The sequence below is a fragment of the Sparus aurata genome, chromosome 15 (genome assembly GCF_900880675.1).
Source record: "Sparus aurata chromosome 15, fSpaAur1.1, whole genome shotgun sequence".
Taxonomy (NCBI): domain Eukaryota; kingdom Metazoa; phylum Chordata; class Actinopteri; order Spariformes; family Sparidae; genus Sparus; species Sparus aurata.
The window spans coordinates 16846400-16865592 of NC_044201.1; the positions used below are offsets into that span (position 1 = coordinate 16846400).

Consider the following 19193-nt stretch of genomic DNA (forward strand, 5'->3'; position numbering starts at 1 on the left):
ATATATGAACTTAAAAAGAAAAGAAAAATTGAACAGAAAAAGCCCATTTAAAATGTAAAATGACAATTTGAAAAAGTAAAGCGAGTGAATGACAAAAGTGACATTTAAACTGACTCATATATGCTCATGTGTATATTTGGTATGTGTTACAGTTTTCTCAGCATATTTGCCTTTAATTTTGCATTTTCTCATATTTGAATTTTATACTTGTACTTTCGTCCTTGTCAGAGTCATGGACTGTCTCTGGCAGCCATGCGGAGGCTGCTGCGTCTGCGACTGACCCTGGCAGAATTTTGTCTGGCAGTGCTGGAGGAGCACTGTGCTGAGAAGAAACGCCAAACTCTGGCCCGGCAGAGGAAGACTGCTGCTGAGATAGCAGTGGAGGAATTTACTTGCTGCACACCTGAACCTTACTCCATAGAAGAGGTAAGACTGAGCACACAGGCAGCTCAAACCTGGGTCAGATTTGATATCTTGTATTTGTTTAGACATAATCAAACTTGGCACACTTCAAACAGCACTTTAAGGGCATTTTCAAAAGATGTCATATATCTTTGTTACACTGAACATGAGCAGTTTAGGTCAATACATATGTATGAACTTAAGTTCTAGGGCTTCTGTCTTACTGTAGGTCAGAGGAGTGTGCAGGTTAGTTGTGGTTGATACCCACTTGGGAACACTAACAAGCTAAGTAACACCAGGCAATATTATGCCTAATTTTCCTGTTGAGAGCAAGTCCCTTGTGGCTAACCAACAATTAGCATTTATTTAGCTTCTCTGTTAGCTCTCAGGGCGTTTTCCTTACCAGCCCCACTCTCAATTTCTTCTTATTGAAATTGATTTATTTACTTTGAAAGAGGATGCCAGGACAAATAGTTTTCTATATTTATCACTGTTATAACCAGACAAGCACAGCAGAAAGCCAACTATCCAAGTCAGCTTCCCACTGATGTTAATTTGGGACACCACTGCTCAGGATTTTCCGTCATTCATATTTATTTAACATTTCTTAATGATGTGCTGGGTTTAGGAAACAATTGTATTCATAAAATGTTTGAAAAGTTGCCAAGGCTGGGATAGCAAACAATCACTGGACTCAGAACAACAGAGAACATGCAACATTTATTATAACATATTTCCCCCCCCTAACAATGGAATTTTGAAACAAAAATAAAGATTTCCCTTCAGGAACAATGTACCTCTTAGACTACCCTAAAATCATATCATGTGACAATTACGCTACATTAAATATTTTCTCCATTCTAACTGGACTTATTGCCATTAAGCCAAATAACATGTTAGCAGTTGAACAATTGTAACAAGCAGAACTCTAAATTGCAATTTGCTTTTAAAAATAGGTGGTAGTGATAGGTGGAATCATAAAGAGCTGATAAAGTTCTGTTATTTTTCATGTACTGTATATTTCCATGTGTTTTCTCTTTTCTACTCTCTCCATCTTCCTTTTTGTCTCACTTTGTATTTCTGCAACAGAGGATCAGTATTTGTTATGATAAATTTAAATCCAGAGTACTTATTCACGTTTTCTCCATGGACACCACTCCTCTTCCTCCTCTTACAATGCTGCCTTTGAACAGCTTTTGTAATAGATTTTCCTGGTGGAAAAAAAAAAAAAGAAATGTTAATCCAAATACTTGTTTGACAGATGATAGTGCAAGTAAGTACATTGCCTGTGACCCATCTCCTCATTTGACCTTAACTTCCCTGTGTGTTGTCCAGGAATGGATGAGTGTGGGCAGTACCTTGGGGCAGGTGGCTCTGGGCCAGCTGGCTGCAGTCACTTCTCACTGCCTGGACAACATGGAGACCAGGGCCCTCTCTCTGAGTCTGCTGGGAAAGTATCTCAGACTGCTGGCTGTACAGGAGGATCCAGTTTATCTGTGCGCTCTCTGGGACAGACACAAACAGGTAGACAACACAAGTACCCATATATACATTTACACATGATGGTCATGTATACTTGTCAGGGTTCTCACCAGCGCTGTGTTCAAGATAGAAAATTATAGAATTTGATATATTATTTAGCGATGCACAAGGAAATGTATTGAATTAATTAGATATGGAAAACAGACTGTTGGAAACACAAGGTGTAATCTGTTTTTCCGAGTCTATAAAATTAAATGACAATCTTCCTTGAAGTGTGGTCTAAACACGGACCTGGGATTTGTATTTGCGACAGTGGTGTTGCACTGAGAAACTGTAGGTGGGGCGCCAAATTGCCAAAATGCCAATTTCTACATAATGTTGCTTTAAGTAAAACTGAAAGTGAAACTGCCACTATACCTCTGTCCCTTTTTGAAGTAACTCTACTATCGACTGTGTACGCCTGACATAAATGTATCAATAAATATTAATAAGTTTATGCTGCCATCAGGCAAAAGTATCGACTGCCGTACCGCCGGACTACGTAGCAGCTTCTTTCCTCAGGCTGTGAGACTCCTTAATTCATCATTTGCACTCCACTTTAAAAGATAATTTGTTTTGTTGCATAAAGGGACCTAAACTTTGTTTCGTTTTGCAACCCTGGTGATGTAAAATGACAAATAGATGAATCTTTATCCATTAGCCTTAAGTAATAAATGACATACCAGACAGAAATCACTGAAGATATCCCCCCCCCACCCCCCACCCCACACACACAAACACACACACACACACACACGAATGGAAAGTTAACTGAAAGAACAGGCTGAAAGTCTTATTGTGGTTAGAAAGAGGGATTCCCACTTACGTAAGACAGAAAAGCCCAGGTTTTCATGGTTTATGGTCATGATGGGATTTTATTACTAATCACGATCACTGTTCTGTGATCTTGAACTAACTTTGTTCAGAAGGGGCCCCAGTCTGACCCTAAAGCTGTTTCCGAGGAGGAGCAGGAGGATTCAGAGAAAGACAGAGGATCAAGCAGAAGAGAGCAGAGGGTGACCTCTGCCAAAAGTGCTGAGCTGCAGGTACATACCTCCTGACAAGTGACTCTATTACTTTTGACTCATCTCTAATCTAAGGTCTTTATACTGATATTATTTTTAATATCGAGGTATCAAAATGGGATGAATGCCTTCACAGACAACTTTAATCAGTTTGTTTATTGTACTTTTGCCATTGGGGGACTTAAAAGTACTGTTGCCAGACATAGCAAACTTATCAAAGTATCATAAAACATTCCAGCCTTATCAGAAGCAAAACCTATAAATACCTACATTGAAGATTTAGGAAACAGTGTCTTATGGCCTGTGTAGTGAGGAGGAATGATTAAAGCGACTTATAACTCCATCAATGTACAAAATGAAACCTATCCGTTTAGTGAAAAGGAATAAAGAAAGAAAATATATGTGCCAGCATTTTACAGGTGACTTATAATTGTACATTTGAATGTTAGACTGATTATGATAGATTTGTACTTGCATTGAATTTGAAACAGTTTGAGGATGTTTATCTGCCTGTGCTTTTTGTGTGTGACTGAGCAGAGGAAGCATAGAGCCCAGCAGCTGTTGGCACAGGCCAGTAAGGCACTGAGTGAAGTCGTCAGCCTGTGTCTCCAACACACACTGCCCCTCTCTATCCTTGCTGATGCTTCTGTCAACATGTTGGAGTGTCATGGCCAGTCCGATCCTGCAGTGGCAGGTCAACATCTTGCCCTGTTTCAGGTATTGTGCACCAAATAAAAATGTGTGTTTTCTTACTACAGTGTGTGAGTGTCATGAACGTGCAGTGTTTGTATAATGTATAGAGATAACACGCCAATCATCCTGTTTGGTAACACTTTATAATAGCCATCATTAACAGGTAGTTTATACTTAATTAAACTTAAGTCAATTTTTTTTTGTTCTGTAAACAAACAATGAAATGCTTCATAAGCTATTCATCATCAGGTACAAGATGTAAGAATTGGCCTTCTCTCATTCCTACGAATAACAAGCAAAATATCACCATAGCATTCTGGTGTGGAAGCTTGGAGTGGTATAATGAAAAAGGCCAGGCTGGGGCTACCTGATTAGCATGCTAACTTCAGTAGATATCTCTGCAACACATTACTTTTATGTCAATACAGTTATCTGCTCACATTCAGTTGATAATTTTAGTTTTTAAACGTCTTCAACAAACTTCTTTTATATCACACCTTTAAGCAATTGTAAAGGTTTAGAAACATCAGTTGCTACTTTACAATAAACAATTGTTTAATAAATGGTTTATAAATCATTTCATTGTTTGTTAATAGTAAAATTACTCTTAACTAAAGTTTAATTAACCATATATTTACCATTTAATAATGATGGTTATTAAAAGTGTTACCCCAGGATTCAATTCAATTACATCACTGTTGTGTGCACTGTTGAAAGTTCTACATATAGTACATAGTATGAAACTGGAGTCCATACACTGCCACTGAGCTACAGCATAGAAACACAGGTTGCTCTATGCACAACACAGTCCCTTACATCAGTACCCACACATCATCCTCGCTCACTTAATGGTATTCTTTAGGATATCATCACCCACTATTATTCCAGCCATTACAGACCAGCTTCTTCATCCATCTTCTGTTTTACTCCCAGAGCTGCTGTACTGTTGCTACAATGGCTGAGGTCCTTAGTTCTGCCTGTGCTGACACCGGTGTGTCCCAGCTCTCTGCTTTGCTCAGCCTACACAGGAAACTGCTTGTCTCTCAGGAGGAGAGGCCCAGCAGCATGCTGAAGGGGGTCGAGGACTCCCTCAATAGCCTCTCTAAGGTACTGGGTCACCAAACCTCCCCTCTCATGATTTATAGATGCTGTCACACTCAGCTTGGTAAACTCCCTTGATGGGGAGCATGATATTGGTGCTGTTATGGCCTTTGCCGGCTGGTCTTCAGATACACTTTTTTTTTCAAAGTTTTTATGTCACATCAACATGTACAGTGGCTTGTATGTAGGGCAGCTTGGTGGCATCTGCAGCCTTGTGAAAGAAGTTACGTGAAAACTGCCCCCTGAAAGGCAGACACATGTTAATGTGGTAATGGTGACAATAGAAATGAATAGTGGGCTTATGATTAGTGGTGTATATTGTATCTAATTACATGATTATAATTAAAGTCCTCCATTTAACTCAAGTAGTTTGTTTAAATATTGTATTAACAGAAGCAATAAAACCTGAAAATCAAGGGCAAGGGCAAATCAACCCTGCACATTAGTATTGTTTAAGATGATAAATGTTTGGATTGAATACAGAACAGCTTAGCTGTAACTAATGAAAGGACCTGATTCTCTTTCAGGGAGCATTTTTCACCAGGTAATAACATTTGATAAATAGATATGTCCAAGCAATGATCAGGACTAGGCAAACACCTCCAGTTTAAATATACTATTAGTAATTGATGGTTTTATTCAGAAAAGCCATTTTAATACTTCAGTGTGTGTAAATTAGTAGTCTCAAAAGTAGAAAGCAGAATACTTACCGCTTTAAAATAGCCTTTCTTTCATCATTTATGATGCCAGTCCTACTATGAGTGCTTCAACGAGATATCCCAGTGTCTCACAAAATAGCTCATATTTTTAATTGTGAATCTTTTAAGATCCGAAAAATATTAGTGGAACAGTTAAGCAGCACTTTGTCCCCCTTTTGTCCATACCAAATCACTTATCCATTTTCACAATCCTTTTACATTTTGATACAAATAAATAGTCCTTGTGAATCAATTTGGAAGACAAATTCAAATAACATTCAAATATTCAAATAAAGCAAAGAGACTTTTTCGAAGGTATTTAAAATGATAAATGTGTGACCTGAAAATGTACTTCCTGTTTGCAGCCATTCAGCCATCTGACCATCAGTCCCAGCCACCTGAACATCCTTGCGGAGCTTCCACCCAACCTGAAGATTTTGCTGCTTCAGCACTCTGAGGATGGGTAATCTCAATTTTGTTCTCTGCTGTTTTATCACTATTTCTGTCCTTTTACCATAATGAAAATTCTGTCCTTTTCTTTCTCCAAACGTTTCATCATACATAAGTTAATGACTGCAAGTCACACAAGTCACATTAGATCCAGGCTACAGTCATATCTAGAGCAGAGGGGGCTTGCAATGTTTCATTCTTTCCACTAGAGGGCCAATGGTTTAAACTACTGTATTTTACTTGCAGATAGAGATAGACTGCATTTATGTTCTTTATTTTAAACAACCATGTGTTTTGGTTTCAGGTCAGAACTTTTTGGAGCCTTTTATGAGATGACCAAAGCTCCAAATCAAAAAGGAAAGACTGCGCAAGTTACAGGTGATGTGCTTGTACATTTTTAAACCGCCGTTTACTTGGACAGACTAAGTTGTTTATTCCACAGCCCTGGGGAATATGGTCCTCAGCACATATACCAGGCTGCATGTAGCTTTGTTGTCAGCATTTAAATTGAGCCAAATTAATTGAGCATTCCCATGTAACATTTATCTGCAGGGCAGATGAAAAGTTCAGTTTTAATGAAGACAAGGAGAGGGGGAAAGCAGACACAGTGCAGAGCTAATTTCCCTTTGACCTCTGTGCTACTGGCCTGGCATGAAACACCAGCTTTCATAAGTCATCACAGGGTATTAGCATACTGTAACACCTGCTTACATGACCTTTCCTGGGACTACTCTCACATAAGAAGCTGTAGGCATTGTGGAAAAAAGGGCTCTAAACTCATTGCCTGAGAAGTAGGACAAATTTATGAAACAGAGGAGACAGTCGGGGAAAAAACAAGATGAGACAGAAGAAGAGAGAGGGAGATCTTTCAAAGGGGCAGAGGGAGGAAAGGGAGGAGGAGGCGCTCACCGGGACCAATTACAAGGCCTGAATGTGTCTGTTAGTCTGCATGTCTGATTGTGTGTCAGTTCTGTGATTGCAGGTACCCTGGCGTGCTCTGGGGTGGCCAAGGTTTCAGTCTGCCTGCGGGCTATGCTGGCACTGAGGGAGCGGATTTGGGCCTTTGGCCAGGAGACTAGACATGCCCTCCTTAAGGAAGCCTGTTGGCAGGGAGCTGAGAGCAGGCTGGAGGCCTCTCAGGAGCATCAAGTTTTTCCCTGTGTATGTCTTGTTGAGACCTCTGAGCTTCTTTCACTCTATTAACATTATCCACTGCAAGCCTCATAAATAAACTCACTCTACTGTTATTATCATCATCTCATGCCTCTGCTCGCTTGGCTGACTTCTTCATCCAGCATTTTGATGCTGCGATAGTTGTGTTTGAAAGTAATCAGGGACCTGAGACAATGAATACTGCATTACAGCTACTGAACTCCCTTCTCTTTATTGTTGTTCCCTCTTACAGAAAACTGCTGCAGAACAAGCGTTCAGAGAAATCGTACAAGATATGGAAGACTATTTGAATCCACTCCTCAACCAGTTTGACTTCTCCTGCTTAAGGTGAAGTAGTGTTTATGCCATCAGACTCCCCAGTTTGTCCACTACAGAGACTTGTTAAATTTCATTTAGATTTCCTAGCCTAAGGAAGGAAACTTTGCTACTTTTAAGGGAAGATTTTGCCGCTGTGGCTTTTAAAAATGTCCACTGTAAGAAAAGTCTTTTCAAGTGTGAGTTCAAAACAAAGAGAGACTGGTTTCAATGTTCGTCTCTGTTATACATGTTTTCACATCATGCCTCATCTGGTTCAATCTGGCATTCTTGGCAGACATAAGGCAGTGCACTGATCCTCGTCTGATGATCCTTCCCTCCTCAGGTCCCAGGACTCACTACCGGGCTCTGAGATGACCAAAACCAAAGATAAAGAAGAGAAAGACAAAGGGAGCTCAGGTAAAGGGAGAGCTTGTTTTGAGCTTGCCTGTGTCTGTGATGGCCTGAGGGCCTTATGGTTATCCATACAGTGTATCACACAGACTACCATTCAAACATCTGCTGTGATTCTTGTCTGTGTATTGGCACCCTTTCAGTAGGTTCCAGCTTTCGCTATTCCAGCGAGCTGCAGCTCACCCCCCTCTGGCCAAAGTTGTTGCTATATGTGTGAAATAATGTGATACAGTTTTATTTCACACAAAACACAGCAACTAGGTAGATGTTGTAAGAACAAGTCACAAAGTCATACAAGTCATAAATTATGGCCTTGAGAAGTGAAGCAATAGATCCACCTGACATATATTGTATAGTTTATGATACCTTAAAATATTTTTTGGGTGTTATGAAATATGCAATATATATCAAGATTTATGTGCTTTGTATGTGTTTGTGCATTAGTAAGATTACCAGCAGAGCCAGGGGAGTACTTGGTGTTGCTGGCAGACAGGAAGTTGCTGGAGTTGCCGCTGGAAGCCTTGTCAGTCCTGCAGGGGGAAGGCCTGACTTCTGTGTCACGAGACTTCTCCCTCCAGCTACTCCACAGTCGCCTGAACAGAGAAGAACCAGAGAAAGGTACCAGAGGCAAACATTCAGACAAAGTTTCTAACATTTTTGCAAGTACTAGCTGAGGAGTCCGAACCAGTCCAATAAACATGCACCTTTAAAAGGGGTAGTGTGTAACATATGGCCAGAATTGGCCCCGTATGTTCAGCTGGAAGATGTATGCTTGCAGCAAGTTTACTACATTTCACAAGATTTCTTAGCTTTTTTAGTGTATTAAATAAACAAAATTTAATTAAAAGATGTCAAGACAGGAAATAGTTTTACACCTATGTTCCTTATTAAACAGAACTAAACTTCAGTCAACTTCTGTAATCATGTTTCTCTCTCTTATCAAACTGATTAACTTAATTGCCTTTCTAACTCATCATAAAAAAAACACTTGGTTCAAACTTCAGAAAAGAAAAATAAATAAAAACTATCCTGGTTTGTCTTTCCAGTGTTCCAACAGTTGTTATTTACTGTCTGGGCAAATTATTTTTTTAATTCACCACTCTAGATGCTACTTTTTCAACATTGGAGATGACCGCCCTTACGCTCACTCCTCTCCTGCAGCTAGTAGCTAAAGCCATTGATAGCTACTGCAAAGAATGTAGTGAAGAATATAGCAGCAGTTACTCTGGTTATATCTTCCCTATTTCCCTATTCCCTAGTTATCCTTATTTTTATAGTGACCTCTGACACTTTGCCAGTTCTTACACATTTCACCTTTGACATGCTGTAGAGCAGTTATTCTACTAGACTCTGAGTCTGATGATCTTGTATTCATATAATTTAATGGTTCTATTACTAGGTCTTACGCAATCCAGTGAACAGTTGCATTCAGTACTAAGTGATGTATTTTCCCTCAGTAACATTGAATCTCTCTATAAAAGCAAGGAATCTCTAGCCCTTTTTAGATAGAAAAGGCGGCGCATTTGCTCCAAGGTAAAGGTGTGGCAATGAGCCAGCCTGTCTTTCTAAAATGGAGGCGTAATATTACTCCTTTTCCAAAAGCCGCCTCTGAGGAAGGCGTAAACATGTGACGTGACATGAAGCTCGAAGTTTGGCTGTGAACAGTTAATAAGTTAATAATAAGAGCTTTACATTGCACCCCATTGGAGTTTAGAACTGGGTTCTTAGCGGGGGGCTTTTAATTTGAAAGTAGCGACTGGTCTCAGCTTGCCGACACAACAACAAGCTAACACAACCAAACAGCTACAGAGACCGAGGAGACGCTAGCATCTCCTGGATCTCAACGGCTGTCCAGTTGCTCATCTTAATGTCCGTGGATTAAATGATGGACTGGCTGTTGTGATCAGCTGTTTCTTGGTTTTAAAACTCCCCGGCTGTGGGTCGCACAACAGTGCAGGTCATTGACACCTCTGCCCACCTCATGCAGAGGCCGGCACATTGCTGCCTCGTTTTTAGATATCAGACGAGGCGGAAATAAGTGTACCCTCCAAGGCGGAAAGTCGGCGGACCAAAACAGACCCCCAATTTGCCGGCCTCTGTCTAAAACCACGGACCGAGCCGCCAAAAGGACGGGCAAATTGGCAAATCGGCTTCTGTCTGTGTGTGTGTGTGTGTGTGTGTGTGTGTTCCTCAAATATCTCTGCGGATCAGGATCAGACTGACCTGAGACTTACAACATGGCTGCTGCGTGGTTTAAGGGTGTGCAACGTCGCATTTGTTTGGACTGCAATGATACCGTTAATAAATTACTTCATAAATGCTTTACGAATTTCGCTAGCATTGTCAACCGTAGCCACCATACTCACGTGCGCACCAGAGCCAATCACTGCACACCGTAGCCACGTGCACATCAGAGCCAATCACTGCAGAGCCCGACTCCATGACACACCTTAAGAAACAAGCTGATTTATACCTTTAGCAGCGCGAGCTGGATCGGGATTTTGCCGGCGGTTCCATTCCGTTCTGTGCATCTAAACTGACTGTTGTGGATTAATGAGACTAAACGAGTCTGTTCGGGTCTAAGGAGATCCGGATACGCAAGGACAACAAACTGGAATAGGAATCTGTGGATGTACGTGTGTAGCTAACGTTAGCTGCTAGCCCACCCACACGGCCCACCTCTCGAGTCGACGGACGCGACGGCACGTCCAAAACCGGACTTACGGTAAATAATGTACGCCACGCTTTTCGTGAAAAATTGCCATTACGTTTGAGTTGTGTCTGGTGCGGGAAGAAACGGTTAAAATGGGCTTTTGTCCCGAAAGTGTTCGCAATAGAGATCACGAGTTTTGAGAGTTGAGAGATTTGTGACATATAGCGTGGAGTGTATAGTTAATGTGTTATGTAGTGTTCGGTGTAGTGTGTTTAGTGTGTAGTGTGGTCGTTTTTTTGTGTTGTGAGTCAAAGCAATGAGGAGACTGCTGAATGTGGAGCGGGCAGTGCAGCTCTCCATTGAGCTGGAGGAGCTCAGGCAAACCTGAGCCTGAGGCATTGCCTGCATTTAAATGTAAATAGTTAATATAACTTTGTACATTTCAAACACTAATGCACAAATTTAGCAAACAACAATTTATATTTGCATTATAAGTAATAAAATGGTTCGTTAAACATATTTGTGGTCCTCACAGTAAAAAATCTCACTTTTTCCTACTCTGATTTTATGTTTTATGTGATTTTAGGTCCAATTGTGTTAATACAGTATGTCAAAATGAAAAAATAACTGTACAGTCACACATGTGAGGTTGTGCTGAAAATAATGACACCAAACAAGACAAGGTAAATTGTTTTTAAGGTGAAATATAATGGTAAAATCAAAAGTAGTCAAAAATGGCCAATTATATCCCTGATGTCCCACCTTCAAACACAGCCTCATTTGGCCATCCATGAAACAGCTACTTAACCTCCCACTTTTCTATAGAAATACATACTTCCTACGGGCAATGCACTAGTGTCAACTAACACCAGAAAATGCCAGCCACTGTAGAGTTGCAAATTAGGCATTAGTTAGCCCTGAGTGCTGGAGGAAGCATTAACTATGTTTGTTCTGTGTGTTAAACATAGATATAACTTGGCATTTCATAGTGACCACACAGAAGGCACCCAGAGACACACATGGTTGCCGAATGCATACATATGAACATTCAAAAATACAACACGTAAATGATGCAAGATCTAGTTATTCATGTAGACAAAAGGCATGACTAATACAGTACTTTATATAACACAGGTATTATTAGAAATCTGTTTAAATATGGAAGTGCATATGACTTGACTGGCTGGCAGACGTCATTTCAAACACATCTTAAAGCATCAGGAGAATTCCTGCTCAGCATTAATCTGTTATAACTGTCCTAATTAAACAGGATTTCTAAAATGCTCCTTGTCTAACGAAGACATATGTGTAGTGCTTTTTCATTAACCTGCTCATATTTATTTTTGTTAACATCATGAAAATAATTATGTAGTGATTAAAAAAAAGTTATTTAAAGGTTACCTTTTTGTTTTATATTGAACAAGAGCGAATGTGAAATAGACAGTGACAGGTAAAGAACCATCAAGATATGGCAATGAACAACAATCTCTACAATTTAAAAAAAGGAAAATTAGCTTATAATGCATTTAGCCGCAGCATCAAAGATGCAGGAGAAAAACTGATTGTTGTTGTGGGAAATTTAAGACAATGCAGTTGAATCATCTTATTTATAAAATTGTTAAGAATTAAAATGGTCATTTTTTTTTACAGTATTAGTGGAGATTTGCCTCTCAGAATTCCTCATCATTTTTTAGTAAACAATGTCTTACACTTTAGACTGCAGGCAGCCATCCATAGAAATGGAATTTGTTCAGGAGAGAAAGGTCATTTCACATCCTGCTGCCATGCAGAACTTCATGTGGACATCCGTGAACGCCTCCGCCTGCTTCACTAAAGTGGATGTCCATTAACTGCGGCCATTTCACCCTGCCTGCTAAAGCAATTTAGAGTCAGGACTGTAAAGATACAGTATATAAAATACACTATATGTAGGTGTTGACTAATCACATGGAGCTTTAAGTTGAAGTGACCAAACTGGTGTAAAAAAACAAATAGTGTGGGTACAGCTGAAAAGCATCATAATGACTCCTCTGCCTTCTGAGGTGTTGTAGATTCACACTGATGGCCGGCTGAAATTCTACTGTCAGATGCAGACTTTGTTGGGAAAAAGTTTTAGTTTTATAAAAAGCAGACTTTAAATGTATTCCGTTACAGTCCATCTGGGACCTATTAGTGGCTGATGTTTTTATGTGTTGATTCCTCTCTCCTTTACAAAAATCCCTAGCCTTTATATTGTGAAATTAAAAAAACGTATGCAGAGAAAAGCAGTGTTGTGTTATGATGACATTCTGGCAAGAACATCTGTCCTTCGGTATAAGTTCAGGTTAAATGTTGCACTATCACCATTTTCATCTTCACAATGTTGCTGTATATTGCAGTTATTATTTACTGTAATTATTTACTTTATCGTAAACATCAGGGAACTTTTCAATGCGTAAGAACAGAATCTGATTAAAAGACAATATTAGCCGTATTGAAAAAATGAAAACCAAAATGAACAAACCTAATTTTGATTAATATTATCCAGAAAATTGTGATTTTGAGATTTTGTTTTGGAGGTTTACTATGAGTGTAAAATCCCAAGGAAAAAGAACAGTGTTTTTTGGCAATAATGCTTCAATCCTTGGGGGAATTCTCTACAAGAATATTTTGTGTAGAAAAAAGAGGGGGCAGACAGAGTATGGAGTCTGATGCTGCAGACACTTTTACCTTTTTAAAGGTTGGATCATTTGCATAACTTAAATGAATGTTCAAAGGTTGCTGTTAAACTAGTGTATGTGTGTGTGTGTCACTTGACACTTACATATGCCACAGATAGGAAACTATTGAATATGTATTTCCTAATCTAATTTTTGAATGTCTTGATCTAACACATTGGAGATGATGAGACCAGAAAGAAAGTGTTTTTTTGTTTGTGTTTTTTCTGGACCATCATTACCATAATTTTGCCATATACAGTTTACCATTGTGTCAAGAAGATATAGTGCCTGAAACCACATTTGAAAGGGCTATTTGTTATTCTGTGCAGTGCTTTGCATGAAGTATGCACAGGACAAATTAGCACAAACTATAAAAAGGCTGCCTTCAGGTAGGAAATGTTTGCTTTTGTCTGGATGTCTGTTCTTACAGCGTCAAATGTGTCTTTCTCTGTATCTGGAGTTGTTGAGTGATTCAGCATGGGTTGTGATTCAAACAAATTAGGATCAAATATATATCATTAACATTTTAGGAGTGACTTGGGATAAGAAGCAGAACAAAAGTACAATTGGTTATAGCATACAAAAGCGGGTCCCATGTTTTTCAGGCAGAGTCATAGAATTGCGCTTGAAGTGGCTGGTAAATAAAACACAGAGAGCAGGTGACGAGGGGGTCAACTGACTTAGAGTGAAAAAAGCTTTGCTGTAAACTGACTAAAGCTTCAGACAGAAAGCAGAACTCTTATCCTGTTACTTATTTATATTAATCTAGTGTTTTTCCCTTTTCTAGTGAAAGAAAATTCACCCCTGGCATTAGAGATTGGCACAAGTAGTAGGTTACCTTACTTACTGATTTGTAATGAGGACAAGCCTTCAGTTATGTCTGTTTCTTTTCTTTTAATGAATTAAACTCTACAGTTCTGATATAACTGAGGCTATAGCAGCATCTGAGCTAACCTCATTTTTATGAACAGCCGCTTCTTTCACTTTTGGCCATTACACCATGCCCAGAGCTGCTGTCTCCAGCTGCCAGTAGCTTCTCAAAGGACACTGGTTCACCACCTGTGTGTTCGACCAGCATAGCTTGAAGCTTGGCAACATGGAAGTGCAAGATCACATGATTATATATTCTCGCAAATCCATACTGTATATCAGCCGAAAAAGACATTTTTTGCAATGAAAAAAACTAGGAAATAGTGGCAGGATATTTCACAGTTTAACATAAACAATAATAATATCGATAAACCAGTCGGCCAATATCGGCCAACCGATCAGTCCAGCTCGAGTTTAAATTCAGTACTATTCTAGATGATGTAATTGAATTAATAATCAATGCTTAATCAATTGTCAGAGATTTCATTTGCAGGGGTTTATAAATGTTGTAGCTATGAGGAAACTTTCAGAATAGTTCTTCAGTTTAAGTCACTAGTAAATGTCATTGACTTTGCAGATACTGAGTTCCCCCCCCCCACTACAAATGCTGTGTAATCTACCCCGCAGACAAGTGTATGTATTAATTCTGCTTCCTGTTTGTGGCAGTTGAAAGTGACAACAAAAAGGAGACCAAAGGTGGCAAAGGAACTAAGGCAAGGGGAGATCAAAGCCAAGCCATCAAAGTGGTGAGTTCAGTAAATTAATCTGGGCCTGCCAGATACAGACAGCAATATTACTTTTACCTGCTGTCAGCACTGGCAATAATTTAAGTTCACCTCGCCTCCCTTTTAAGTGTGGTTTTTCTATCAATTACATAATGTGTTTTCATAAAGATCCTATTTCGGGCTTCTGAGCATTTATCTTCTGTCATGCACCACTTCTTTTTTTTCCACCCGCTCCTTTTCTTTTCTGCCTCGATTTCTTTTGCTTTGTCTCCTCTGTCTAAAAATCCACTCTCACTCTTTGACACCATCAGTATTTGCAGATGTATATGTTATAGACTGTGTGTGTGTGTGTGTGTGTGTGTGTGTGTGTGTGTGTGTGTGTATATATATATAAACTTTAATGTATTTGCCCAGATGCCGCTGCCTTCAAACACCTTCCCAGTGGACACACGTAACTTCAAATGTATCTTTTTTGCTCAATATAAAAAGTTTTTCTGTTTGTTAAGCTGGTTGTTTGTACAAATGTTCATGGAATATGAGATAAACAATATCTATGCACTCTTTTTCATTGATCATTATTCTTGACACCCCTTCACAGACATTGTTGACCCTCACAATGAAGGCCACTTTGGTAACTAACTACTTTCAATTGTTGGAGGGACTATTACATAATGTACATTATGTATGTACATAATTGAAAAGACTACTGTATATTGTAGCTATCTCTTAGGGTAGACATGTTTGTTAATGAAAAATTACAGTGCTGAAAAGCTGTAGCTGCTTTTGTTTTAGGTTCTGTATGGGTGGTGTGTTGTGGACTCTTTTGGGAGTGCTTTTGTGATTTATGTCCTCTGTAGGTTATGTTATTCTCAGCTTGTAGCCCTTAAAGCATCCTTATTTTACAGTTAACTATTATACAATATCTTAACTTGTGCATGAGTTGCATTGCAGCTCCCAGTTAGCGTCACAACTTTTGCAAGTTTAAATTTAAGTTTTAAGCTTTCATCATCTTTTTGTGTCATTGCCTGTGCGGCACAGAAGGGACCAGTCTGAGCATGAGGATGAAGGAGATTTTGGAAAGACACAACCAGCACTTTACCCATCTGTGGGAGGGCTTTGTGGGCAGCAAACAAAAGCCAAGGTAAGAACCTTTAAGTAGACCAAAGCAATGCAATCCAATGTGGCATGTCTTTGCTTTGTTTGGACCTTGCACTGAAGATACAGAGAACCAACTCTAATTGTTACATTGCAGCACACTTGATAATGTCTGTGCTGCTAACCCTTCCCCAAATGTGTATCCAGCCTGTCTGAGGTGGAACAGCTGCTGTGCAGGTGCAGTGCCTTTATTTACTTGGGGATGGAGCGCTTCATGGCAAACATCCCACCTGCCAAACTAGCAGCCCTCAACCTCTCTGGTACTGTATGCCCAAACACTACATTTACAATCTACATTTTTTAATAAACCTAAGAGCATTTTTATTTGATTTAATGTTTGTGTAGATACATTAGATATTCACAGTATGCTTGTGATATCTACATAATCCTGCTGTACGACCACACATCCAGACATAACACCAGCAACATGGACATCTCAGAATATGCCCATCACTGTTACTGGCACCACTCCTCTTTCTGTTTTTCGACTGACAGTAAATACATCAGTTGGGGTTGTTAGTAAAAACATGTGTGCACTCTGCGTTGCTTGGCCTTATTTCTGTGACCCCATTCACATTATCACTGTTTGTAGGCCCTCTCCAAAAAACAAATATATCTACTATCAATAGAAATGTAACCATGTCACAAAAATTTCACAAACTGATGAGAAAGATATACAATCAGTCTATGTCATCAGATTTCTTGAGCGTTGGATGTCCTAGTAATGTACCAGCTTTTATGAAACACACAGTTTCTTGCGTCAAAAAGCCTTTTAAATAAGGCAAAATACTGTAATGAATGAATGATTAAAATTTGGAGCAGTGCTGTTTAGGGGTTATGTAAGCAGTAAATGGAGCAGTAGGCTTAATCTCTTTAAAAAAAACATCAATCTTTCATTCTCTGACTGGGTATATATATAAATTTCCCTGTTCTGCAGTGAGAAATCAATGAGTTTTCACTGTCAGATGTCTGCTGTAACAAGTAGACTTTCTGTTCTTTCTTCACCGAGTGCCTGTAAGACTAATGAGGAATACTGTACTAATTTTACTGTCATATAATCCTACCGACTAATTATGCATAAAGTCATAGAAGATAACACATCTGTAGTATTTTCAGTCGGATATCAGCTGAATTATTTCAGCCTAAAGTCCAAGTCCAAAATCCCCATCACATTGCACAACACCCTCTGTCTTTGGACCCTCGATTCAAGTAATGAAAAACTCCCCCAAGGGGAAAAAATGGAAGCAACCTCAGGAAGAACTAGAGAAGGGATCCCTCTCACAGGATGAACAGACGTGCAACAAATGTCACTTATATCGAACAGTCCAACAAAATCACTGAACACACAGATAGCAATGACTAAATATCTGCGACAAGTAAATTAAAAAATATATGTGAAGAGTGTGGATCCAGGAGAACGAACGGAGTGACTCCAGATATATAGAACTAAGAAATTGCTGCGTCTATTTATTTTCAGTGAAGGATCCTCTTTGATAAAACTACAAACCCACCCCCTTCTTTTAATGAAAGGAGGGCTTTTCCTCCCTCTTCACTCTTTAAGGGTCCAATGTGTAAGATGTAAGGGGCTCTAATTGCAGAAATGGAATGTTATATTCAAATCTATGTTCTTATTAGTGTATAATCACTTTAAACTCAGACATTTATGTTTAAGTTACCTTAGAGGGAGCAGGTCATCCTCCAGAGTCTTTTGTGCTGAACAGACAAACCGAACACTGGCTCTAGAGAGGATCTCTTGCATTGTTACTTTACCTGAAGGACACTAAGTTCTCCTACAGGCCTGGAAAGGGAAATAGGATGGGAGGAGTATTCACTTGCTTGCATTTTGTGACTTCTCTACTAGATGCCACTAAATCCTTCATACTGGACCTTTAAATCTGCCCGAAACTTTTTAGCATGTCACACTTTACAAGATATTTCACAAAACAAAAATGGTCTCATATTCACGACTTCTTCCTACTCTCTCACCAGCAAACAAAGGTAGTCTGAGGATTGGTGGACTTCCAATGTGACTGACAGAGTGTCAGGATGGCCTTATGCATCGCCCCAGGCCAGACATATGTGCCACCCGCTAGCCTGGCATTAGTGCTGCTAACTATAGTGTGACTGACACCATGGTTTGAATTCCAGCTGTTACTTCACAGCACACCAGATCGGTTCTACCTAATTGGCCATCAGGATATGATTAGGCGATGGCGGATTTGTATTTCTCAGAAGAAAAAAAGGTGTCATGCGGGACATGCTGCACCATCTGTACTCATATCTTATTGGGGAATTGTGTTACTTTGTCACTGCATCTTTATCTTGTTGGGGTGATTACATTACATCTTAACGTGGCTCAAAGCTCGATGACTGTAACGCCACAGTGACAGTGACTGAGGCTCACACCAGAGAGGACCGCCGCTCTGGCCCCAGGCAGCTGGATATAGCAAGGAGGGGGAGGAGGGAAGGGGGTCAGCAGTGTCGTGGGTTCAGACACAGACATGATTGTCACTGTATCGGAAGTAAGCCAATGATAGCTGCGAGGCACAGCCTGTCCTTGCTGCAATAGAGAAGATGGTAGACGACCTCACTGACACACACCTGGTGACTGAACCAAACAGCATTTTCCTCACACCTACAGGTCTTAGTGCTCGTACAGTAAAAGCTTGTCGTCTGTACTAATCAATAAAGGGACTGTGTTTAAATAACTCTTCCTATATGGTTTACACTGTGTTAAAACAGTCACAATGTCATGTGTAAACAATATTAGTGGTAATAGAATTTAAAAAACATATGTATGTTGAAGAGAAAGTGTAATCTTTCTTCTGACTTAAAGTGAGGGACTTTGTGCTCTGTGTGTTTTCGTACCACCAGACTACAGAGCAACAATTTATCCTCAGCACATTTCAGACATGACTTTTCTCAATCATATCATTCATACTTAAATACGTTCTCCCTGCATTTTTCCCCATTCATGTAAATGGACAACACATAAAAAAATAAATAGTTTTAGGATTTATCCGACCAGGCACCAAGAATAACTACAAAAACTATATGGAAATGGCCAGTCTTTTTCAGTGTGAGTTTATGTAGGTCGTACGTAGGTAGGCAGCTGAGAGCATCTCTTTTTGTCAGGGGCAGAACATGATGGACATCCTGGAGGCTGTGCTTTATGCTTCATTTGGAAATGTATATGAAGAAGTCCAGAGGCACAGGTGCACGCTGTGTGCATTTAAGCATTAAGAAAGAACACGACATGACATAACAAGACATGACATGACATGACCAGCCACTGAGGCACCTAGCAGTATGTGTGTTGT

The 19193-nt window shown here is 39.7% G+C and overlaps 1 protein-coding gene across 3 annotated transcripts in view; it reads left to right on the forward strand.

Annotated features, from left to right (window-relative positions):
* Positions 1-19193, forward strand: part of cfap46 (cilia and flagella associated protein 46) — a 59208-nt gene that overhangs the window by 37839 nt on the left and 2176 nt on the right. For all 3 annotated transcript variants that reach the window (XM_030442692.1, XM_030442694.1, XM_030442693.1), the window contains exons 40-55: positions 229-426; positions 1738-1926; positions 2850-2969; positions 3486-3665; positions 4575-4748; positions 5806-5903; positions 6195-6268; positions 6873-7051; positions 7296-7390; positions 7704-7777; positions 8216-8389; positions 14660-14739; positions 15133-15181; positions 15317-15349; positions 15757-15859; positions 16021-16133. In XM_030442692.1, coding sequence (XP_030298552.1) covers positions 229-426; positions 1738-1926; positions 2850-2969; positions 3486-3665; positions 4575-4748; positions 5806-5903; positions 6195-6268; positions 6873-7051; positions 7296-7390; positions 7704-7777; positions 8216-8389; positions 14660-14739; positions 15133-15181; positions 15317-15349; positions 15757-15859; positions 16021-16133 — 1933 coding nt within the window. The remainder of the gene's footprint in view (positions 1-228; positions 427-1737; positions 1927-2849; positions 2970-3485; positions 3666-4574; positions 4749-5805; positions 5904-6194; positions 6269-6872; positions 7052-7295; positions 7391-7703; positions 7778-8215; positions 8390-14659; positions 14740-15132; positions 15182-15316; positions 15350-15756; positions 15860-16020; positions 16134-19193) is intronic.